The 8637-nt window shown below is 43.2% G+C and overlaps 3 protein-coding genes across 10 annotated transcripts in view; 2 read left to right on the top strand and 1 right to left on the bottom strand.

Annotated features, from left to right (window-relative positions):
- Window positions 1-282: 282 nt before the first annotated feature.
- Window positions 283-2773, top strand: ercc1 (excision repair cross-complementation group 1). Its single transcript, XM_088382324.1, has 9 exons — window positions 283-626; window positions 698-1078; window positions 1278-1381; window positions 1471-1570; window positions 1662-1738; window positions 1979-2078; window positions 2233-2304; window positions 2394-2462; window positions 2551-2773. Exons 1-9 carry the CDS (start codon window positions 567-569, stop codon window positions 2614-2616), a joined length of 1029 nt encoding a protein of 342 aa, XP_088238450.1. The 5' UTR covers window positions 283-566; the 3' UTR covers window positions 2617-2773.
- A 434-nt stretch (window positions 2774-3207) lies between these two features.
- Window positions 3208-6482, top strand: prmt2 (protein arginine methyltransferase 2). 2 transcript variants are annotated; one of them, XM_088382322.1, is made up of 9 exons: window positions 3208-3451; window positions 3773-3961; window positions 4056-4217; window positions 4348-4512; window positions 4610-4785; window positions 5034-5163; window positions 5255-5391; window positions 6007-6181; window positions 6274-6482. In XM_088382322.1, exons 1-9 carry the CDS (start codon window positions 3371-3373, stop codon window positions 6304-6306), a joined length of 1248 nt encoding a protein of 415 aa, XP_088238448.1. In that variant the 5' UTR covers window positions 3208-3370; the 3' UTR covers window positions 6307-6482. The 2 variants fall into 2 exon arrangements, with proteins under 2 accessions (XP_088238448.1, XP_088238449.1); XM_088382323.1 differs by having other exon boundaries at window positions 3209-3451; window positions 3776-3961.
- A 74-nt stretch (window positions 6483-6556) lies between these two features.
- Window positions 6557-8637, bottom strand: part of LOC148394327 (uncharacterized) — a 5090-nt gene continuing 3009 nt past the window's right edge. Inside the window, exons 1-3 of one of the 7 annotated variants that reach the window (XM_088382326.1) lie at window positions 8627-8637; window positions 8031-8094; window positions 6557-7922 (exon numbers count right to left, since the gene is read on the bottom strand). The exon at window positions 8627-8637 is cut by the window's right edge and continues 284 nt beyond it. In XM_088382326.1, the coding sequence (XP_088238452.1) occupies window positions 6983-7922; window positions 8031-8086 (996 nt within the window). In that variant the 5' untranslated portion in view covers window positions 8087-8094; window positions 8627-8637 and the 3' untranslated portion in view covers window positions 6557-6982. Of the gene's footprint in view, window positions 7923-8030; window positions 8095-8626 lie in introns of those variants that run through there. The other 6 variants (XM_088382330.1, XM_088382327.1, XM_088382328.1 and 3 more) reach the window with 6 other exon arrangements.

Consider the following 8637-nt stretch of genomic DNA (forward strand, 5'->3'; position numbering starts at 1 on the left):
GATGGATGAATGAATGAATGAATGAATGAATGAATGAATGAATGAATGAATGAATGAATGAATGAATGAATGAACAAACGAATGAATGAATGAATGAATGAATGAATGAATGAATGAATGAATGAATGAATGAATGAATGAACGAACGGACGGATGGATGAATGATGGATGGATGAATTACTTTCACAACATGCGATGATAGGCACTGCTAGCCCCCACCAAATCCAATACAAGCGTATTGACAATGAAATAGCACTACATCACCCAGAAGCTCCGTAGAGGGGAGGAGCTATTTGGAACAAGGAAGTGCTGCGTGTCCGACGAAGTAATTTGAGTTGAATAAAAGCCGTCTGCATTGCAAATCCCTATAGAATATATGTAGTTTTTCCTTACTTGAAACGCTAGAACATGCTCCTAATGGAAGCTTCCAATCGTCAGTACAGTGCATATCGTCTGCTGTTACATATATTCTTACAGTTTGAGACTCCGACTGTTGTCTGCTAGTTTATAGGATTTTTGCGAACATATTTTTGTTCGTGCATTGTTCAAACATCCCTCGCTAAGTCATGAAGAAGAGGTTTAATATCGATTTGGACGATTCTGCCTTTACTAAAGAGAGAACACCCGTAAGCGATTATATCAGATTGTTTGTCTATATTTGGTTAATCATTTAAAATAAGACATGTTTGTTTTTCAGCCAAAGCCTCACTTTCAACCATCAGTAACAGTGGGACAAAGCAAAAGCAATGCAAGCGCACCCCCAGGAAAGGAGACCCAGCCTTTGTCGTATGCACAATATATAATCAAAGCTAAAGCTCAAGGGTCAACAGTTCCTCGACGTGATGGGTCCTCTGAAATGCCTACATCTAAAATTGGTGGAGCTACCACCACTGCCTGTCTAAGGCAAAGCGAGCCTGACCCACTGCCGCCCGTGGTAGGACCAAGTGGCGGTGATGAGGTGACAAAGAACGAGGAGACTTTGGGGTCCGGACCCAGTGGTCAGAGAGAAATCAATTGTCCAAGCCTCGGTCCAAAACCCGCAGGATCCGGGAGTAGCATCATTGTCAGTTCCAGACAGGTAGGCACCGGAAGGAGTATCAAATTCATCTCTGCATCACAATCAAATAATTGGCGCTTATGAGAAGTTAACACTAAATACTATTTTCCATTATGTGTCACTTTAAAGGCATATTTTTTCAAGTTGAAGTTTACATTTGAATACCCTGCGTGGGGCGCATTTGTTCCCAAACATACTGTAATTCGTTTCATGCTTACAGAGGGGGAATCCCATTTTGAAGTTTGTGAGGAGTGTCCCATGGGAGTTTGGAGAAGTGGTGCCAGACTATGTCTTAGGCCAGACAACTTGTGCTCTCTTTCTCAGGTAGGAGTTTGCGCCTACCTAGTAAATTCTGTGAAATAGCTGCTATACACCTGACTTTCTTCCCTTTTTTTTTTTCAACTGGCGCAAAGTTTGAGATATCACAATCTGAATCCAAACTATATCCATGAGCGACTTAAGCAGCTTGGACAAAGCTTCACCCTTCGAGTTTTACTTGTTCAAGTGGATGTGGTGAGTATAAAGTGTCATCATTTTCAATGGAAACATTTTGAAGCATCCATTGTATTTTTGTAACATGTATTGTTGGGGCTGTCCCTGACAGAAAGACCCCCATCATGCATTGAAGGAGCTGGCTCGAATCTGCATCATGGCTGACTGCACTCTTATTTTGGCATGGAGGCAAGTCCTGCGATTGATGGCCTGGAAGACAAATAATACAAGCAATGTTATCCGTGTCGACGTGACAGTGTGAATAGTGCAACCTTTACAGTCAAACATAAGACGTGGGTTGAAAACTTTTAAAAAGCTATGACGAACAAAATAAACACCAGCGTGGTCTTAGACATCAACATAATGTTTATATTTAGACATTTATTATTTACATTTAATATTATTTATTTATTTTTGATGAACTGACAGTCCAGAGGAGGCGGGACGTTATCTGGAAACATACAAGTCATATGAGAAGAAACCAGCAGATCTTTTGAAGGAGCAAGTTGAAAAAAATTATTTGTCAAAGGTAATCTTGTCAATGAAGTTTTAAGGTGTGATGTGCTTTGTGTCAATTTTATAGCAATAACCCATCTCAGCTTTGTGCCATATTGTCACATCCTTGTTTTTATTTTTATTTTTTAAGAATGTCACCAAAAAAACACTTGTTTGATGTTTTGAAGGTGACTGACTGCCTGACCACTGTGAAGTCCATAAACAAGACAGATGCTATGACGTTACTTTCAACCTTCTCTGTAAGTCCCTCTTAATCTTTGTCACTATAACTGAAATGTTGACTTTTGTCTATTAGTAATTCTTTTATATCTATTTTTTCCCATTACAGTCTTTGGAAGGAATCATCAGTGCTTCGAAAGAAGACCTGGTTCTCTGTCCAGGCCTTGGTCCACAAAAGGTGAAGGGAAACATGCATATTACCAGATCATTCAGAAAAAAATAATTAATGCCAATTTAGTTACTCTGTTGTCATTTTGTGTTTGCAGGCAAGACGTCTTCATGATGTGCTTCATAAACCTTTCCTAAAATCCAAGACAAAGTCTAACAGTTGAAGATTCTGAATCTGCAGTATGTGGCATCACGAGACGGTTAACTTGAAAAGACACGGACATATTTTTCCTTCACAGTGCTGTTTATAATTAATAAATATTGTCATGTGATAATATTTTTGAATCATTCTTGAAATGACAATAAATATTGTAAAATGTTCCTGAAACTGTGAGGAATCATGGTACTTGCCCCTCATTGTTAAGTTAAATGCTCACCTGCACTATCTAGTAGGTAAACATAGATTTTTGCATAAACAATAAGAAAAGACTATAAAATATGGTACAAAGTATAGAGTATAATATGTTGATATTAAGGCAGTATTTAGTTACAGCAGGTGGAAACAGGCAATGTTCTTAATTTGCCATTTTGGACGTGTTTTTTTATTTTTCTACAAGTATTTACTGTAATTATAACTTTTCTATTGCGTTTGGTTATATAAGCAAGAGCAAGCAATATATATATATATATATATACACACACACGTATATATACATATATATGTGTTTGTGTTGAAAACTTTTGAGTCCTAGAGCCATTGTTAAATGTAAAATGACAATTGGAGTTATTTCCGATTGTCTATGAACGCAACATGCGTGACGTAAACAGCAGGAAGTGCTCGCAATAATTGTGTTTTTCATTTTTCCATTGACGCTGGTTCCAGCTCAACTGATGAACTACGTTACTACATGTTGTAACCAAAATGTAATTAAACATGCATAGCTTCTGAGAGCAGCATTAACATTCGCTTTTGTAAAGATGGAGGATCGACTGGAGGATCTAGTGCCGCCTGAGGAGTATGTTGTTCTTTGGAGCTTTCCTGGGCGCTGCAGTGAAGAGGTTATCTATCTGAATGTCCCAACGTCTTAATATTTGCAATTTACTATCTTGTGTTTTTTAATTATATCCTAGAGCAAACTACGAGTACAAAAAGTGTAGAATGGATTTGGATCCCCCCCCCCCAATTATTAGTCATGCCACTATGTGCAAATAGAGTTCAGAGTTGTATTATACACAACCATATGCAGTAATGATGGGCCCCGCCTTTCACTGGGATAGGCTCCAGCTCACCCCAATCGTAATAATGATCAGAGGCTATAGAAAATGGATGTGAAAGTTTAGAATCACATTCAGTTTTAAACTTGTATCCTTAATGTTCAGCAGCTTAGTATCAGCAAAGGAGATCGAGTGATTGTCCATGCTAAGATTACCCCAGAGTGGTGGTGGGCTGAGCAACGAGGGGTCTTCGGTTACGTCCCTGCCAGCTACCTCCGCCAGGGAACCATCGAAGAAGAAGAGGAAGAGGATGCCTGGCAGGATGAGGAGTACTATTTTACTTACGGAGCACTGGTTAGCCTTTTTGATTTACTTCAGTGTTATTAGATCAATTTATATGCACAATAATTGGATTCAAAATATTTTGAAATATATTCTACAATACCAGAATCTTCACTTGGAGATGTTGTCAGACAAGAGCCGCACAGAGACGTACAGGCGGGTCATCGTCAACAACAGCACTTCTCTGCACAGGAAGGTGGTGATGGACCTCGGCTGCGGGACGGGCATCATGAGTCTGTTCTGCGCTCAGCTGGCACAACCGGCAGTGGTGAGAGAACACAGCACCCCTGTAGACACTTGACAAGTAGAAGGACGGACGGGACCTGTCGTGAATTGCAAAAATTGAAATTTTTTCCGGCAAACACCAGAAGCATTCATGGCCGTTTACACTGTTGAAGGTGTATGCTGTGGAGGCCAGCTCAATGGTGGAGCACACCAAGAAGTTGGTGAAGCAGAATGAGTGTGAGGAGGTGATCACGGTGCTCCAGGGGCGAGCCGAAGAGATCCAGCTACCTGAGCAGGTGGACGTCCTGGTGTCTGAGTGGATGGGCAACTGTTTGCTCGTAAGAATCCCCCTACCCGAATGACTTACACGAACACGAATACCGCCAACCGGGCTGAATCTCAGCATTTACCTTATCTCCTTTCTTTTTGGTCTAGTTTGAGTTCATGGTGGAGTCCGTCCTGCTGGCCAGGGACCGCTGGCTGAGGGAAGGTGGCACGATGTGGCCCTCGTCCGCAGCTCTCACCTTGGTGCCTTGCCAAGCTCACAGATACTACGCCGAGAAAATGGCCTTCTGGGAAAAACCCTACGGCTTGGACTTCACCCCGCTTCAGTGAGACATCAGATATAACCTCACAACGTGGGAAGAAACCTGTGTAGGCCGAGATAAGCCAAGCTGACACAGAATGTTTGGTGACACCAGTTGTGGAACCTTTTTTTACGCACCTCATACATTGACTCAATTTTGAGCAGAAACTGTAAATGCATGCACCATAACATTTTCTTCTCTTCCTGATCTTCAGTGCAATGTTTATTTGAATAGCACAACTTACAAAATGACGTCGCGCCTTCTTTCCGCAGGCCTCTCGCACTGCAGGAGTTCTTCAGCAAGCCCAAGTTCAGCCACTTGATGGAGCCGGGCGATCGCCTCGCCTCTCCTGCCGATGTCATCTGCTTGGACATGCACACACTGCAGGTGGCAGACCTGGAGGTAAATCATCCAGCCAGCCATCTTTTATTCCTACAGTAGTCCCAACCGAAACGCCTTTTGTAACGCGCAGGACGGCTTTATCATTTCTAAGGAAATGCAAGGCGAGTTTCAATTTCAAGTGGAAAAGTCTGGCGTGTTCCACGGCTTCACTGCCTGGTTTAGTGTTTACTTCAAGAGCTTGGAGGAAGGCGGTGCAACGGTGGAACTGAACACCGGACCTGACTCAGAGTAGGACACATCCATCTATTTACTGTTGCCATTTAAAGTGGAACTGTCAAATGCAAAATTTCAATCCATTATTGGGTGGGAGGAAATCAAACAAAACTTTGTTGGGAGCCAATAAGCATTTAAAGTGGGGGTGAACAAACTACATCAGAGGTGTCAAAAGTCATCGATTAATCGACAACAAATCGATTAATTATCTCGCATTTAGTACTTGAGTCATTATTTTGTTTTGTTGCTGTTTTGTTGCATTTTTTAAATCACTAAATAATACCAGATCAAAAATGATTGGTTAATAAACAGTAAACGGGAAAAAATGTTTAAAATACACCAATGCTAATATTCGATTCTAAAAATATACAATAGTGACAACCCTACAATGTATACACTGCTATTAAATATTTATTTTAAGAACATGTCTGGCTGATCAGTTTAAGCAATACTTTAATTTTTTTAAAATATCAATTACATTGCACAATCTAATTTTACCAAGCAGTCATGTTAAACAAAGCGCAATATGTGTTTTATCTTACCCGTTAACAAACGATACTTCCAGCAAAAGCAAACACTGATAAGTGACTTTTAAGTGACCTTACTTCTTCAATTACATCTTGGCTCCAGGCCGACGCATTGGAAGCAGACTCTGTTCATGCTGGACGAGCCCATCAGTGTGCATGCCGCGAGCCGCATTAGCGGAACCATTACTCTCCGAAGAAACCCCGTGTGGAGGCGCCACTTGACTGTCACCCTCCACTGGGACATCAGCTGCCTCGCGCAGGAGGCGGCCACCTGCCAGGTAAATTTGTCTTCTACATTGTAGAATCGTTACAATATGACAGTGGAGCTATACGCTAATACGATGATGTGCTTCCCTTTTATGACCTGCAGGCCGGTACGAAGAGCTTCCCTATGTGGCGCTGAGAGCTTCTCGGCATCTGGCACAATGCTTGCCTGCTGAGTTTCTGGGGCTTTGGAATCAGCATTCATTAAGTGGAAGAGTTTCCCAACACACAGAGTATCCTGGACTTTTTCAGTGACAATCTGGTTTTTACCACAAGCATGAATGACAAAATCTTTAAAGTCCATTTTTAAACACATCTGAAGAGTCTTTCAAATGCCTACGACTGGAATAGCCAAGCCTGAAAAGGTGAACACAATCCCTTCAGTCCAATCAATCTCAATAATTTATTTCTAAGTGGAACAATTCAGTTCAATACGAATTCAACATGCATCTTGGGGGTTGCTTGCAATTAGCATGTCTGCCTTACTCGTCTAATGTTCAAGGTTCGAGTCTTGGCTCAGGCCTTCCCGAGTGGAGTTTTCATGTTCTTCTTCTGCTTGTGTGGGTTTTCCTCAGGTATTCCTCCCAGCATCCCACAAACATGTAAGAGGAAATTGTCCATAGGTGTCAATGAGCATTGGGAATGGTTGTCAACATTTGCATCTCAATTAACCCAAATATCACAGAAAAAAATCATTTATTTCTGTAGTCAATTTAAAAAAAAAAACCCTGCAAATTGTGAATTGAACTACAGAAATAAATGAAGCTTTCTACGATATTCCAATTTTTAGAGATGCACATACAGTGACCTCCTGATCAAAAATCAGTTTTGACCTCAGAGCCCATGGTGATCTCGGTGGATGCCGCCTGAGCGGCCTCCGGGTGTCGCGGCGGCTTTGAGAGCGGGATGAACAATGGAGGTTTCACCACACTGTCATCGTCACTTTTTTCCCCTTTCTGCCTCAAATGTTTATCGCAGTGATTGATAAACGTATCCATCTTGGCAAAGGTCTTGTTGCACACTTTGCAGTGATAAGGCCGCAGCCCCTTTTTGAGACGGACGTGCAGTCTGATGTAAGACGACCTTATGAAGGTGCGGCAGCAGACGCCACACTTAAGGTCCACTCCACGGGGGTCGGGCTGAGGCGGGGGAGTGAACACAGGTGCCGCTTTCCCCTGCTGAGCCGATTCTTCGGCCTTGTGAGAAAGCAGCAGCGGCAGAGAGCTGAAAGTCTCGCCGCGCTCATCACACTTGCGTGCCCGCTCGGCCGTGTGCATGCGGATGTGCGAGAGCAGGCCTGACTTCTGCGTGAAGGCTTTGTCACAGTAGGAACATTTGAAGGGTTTCTCGCCGGTGTGGATTCGCTGGTGAGTCTTGAGATGCGCGGCCCGCCCGAATTTCTTGCCACAGTCGGGGCATTTAAAAGGCTTATTGCCGCTGTGGATGGCTTCGTGGGCCATCAGGTGGGAGTTCTGGTGAAAGTACTTGCCGCAGGTGGCGCACTGGAACCTCCGCTCCTTGTTGTGGGAGGCCAGGTGGAGGGTCAAGTGGGCAGAAGAGATGAAGGTTTTGCCACACAGTGAGCAGCTGTGAGGGTCCATGCGGACGTTGCCTTGAGAATGTCCTTCGCCAGGGGGGCTGCCGCCTTCCCGGCAGGACGGACACCCAAATGCACCGTCAAGATTGTCCATCTGCGTGGTTTGGTCTGATTGGGGGAGAGGTAACCTGCTTCCACACTCGGAGCATTGCTGCTCTTGCTGCTGCTGCTGCTGCTGCTGCTGCTGCTGCTGCTGCTGCTGCTGCTGCTGCTGCTGCTGCTGCTGCTGCTGCTGCTGCTGCTGCTGCTGCTGCTGCTGCTGCTGCTGCTGCTGCTGCTGCTGCTGCTGCTGCTGATCTTCTGGGCTGCATTTCTCCTGCATGATGCTGTCTACAAACAGCAGACACACTTTTGGGTCACACTCAAAAACCACCCACACTACAGTACAGACTGAATCTGCTCTAAAAAGTTCCTATTGAAACCATCGCCTGGTGACGAGTCCAGAGTAAACACCACCTCATACACCAGAAGTTAGCTTGGTTAGGTTCTATCTCACTGCTGACCTAAATTAGGGCAAAGGATTAGTAGCAAATCACTGCAGAATACTTCAACCACTACTGTCATATACACACTCAATAAAAACGTGTTCTATTATTAAAACTTAAAAATGCGGCATCGTTAGCTTAGTAAAGGCCTTTGGGTCTAATTTTGATTACGTGGGTGTACCTAATTAAGTGACCCGCGACTGAGCATGGATACACCCTGTATAATTCATGCACCGTGTCCTCATCTCAAGAACAGGGTGTAATCAATATAAGGCCCTAAGAAACAGCAAAAAAAAAAAAAAAAGACTTGCTAGCTCGTGCTAAAAGCTATCATCTTAACATCAATAAGCGTTTAAACGAGTATTGTCTTTACATACCAGTATCAAAG

Source organism: Syngnathus floridae, chromosome 8, assembly GCF_059516105.1.
Source record: "Syngnathus floridae isolate MCC-2025c chromosome 8, RoL_Sflo_1.0, whole genome shotgun sequence".
NCBI classification, from domain to species: Eukaryota; Metazoa; Chordata; class Actinopteri; order Syngnathiformes; family Syngnathidae; genus Syngnathus; species Syngnathus floridae.

Bases quoted from the DNA above. Each gene is read 5' to 3' on its own strand.
- ercc1 (XM_088382324.1), top strand. From the start codon at position 567: ATGAAGAAGAGGTTTAATATCGATTTGGACGATTCTGCCTTTACTAAA. The intron at 1,571-1,661 runs GTGAGTATAAAG...TGTCCCTGACAG, and splicing joins TACTTGTTCAAGTGGATGTG to AAAGACCCCCATCATGCATT. The intron at 2,305-2,393 runs GTAAGTCCCTCT...TTCCCATTACAG, and splicing joins CGTTACTTTCAACCTTCTCT to TCTTTGGAAGGAATCATCAG.
- prmt2 (XM_088382322.1), top strand. From the start codon at position 3,371: ATGGAGGATCGACTGGAGGATCTAGTGCCGCCTGAGGAGTATGTTGTT. The intron at 4,513-4,609 runs GTAAGAATCCCC...TTTTTGGTCTAG, and splicing joins GGATGGGCAACTGTTTGCTC to TTTGAGTTCATGGTGGAGTC. The intron at 6,182-6,273 runs GTAAATTTGTCT...TATGACCTGCAG, and splicing joins AGGAGGCGGCCACCTGCCAG to GCCGGTACGAAGAGCTTCCC.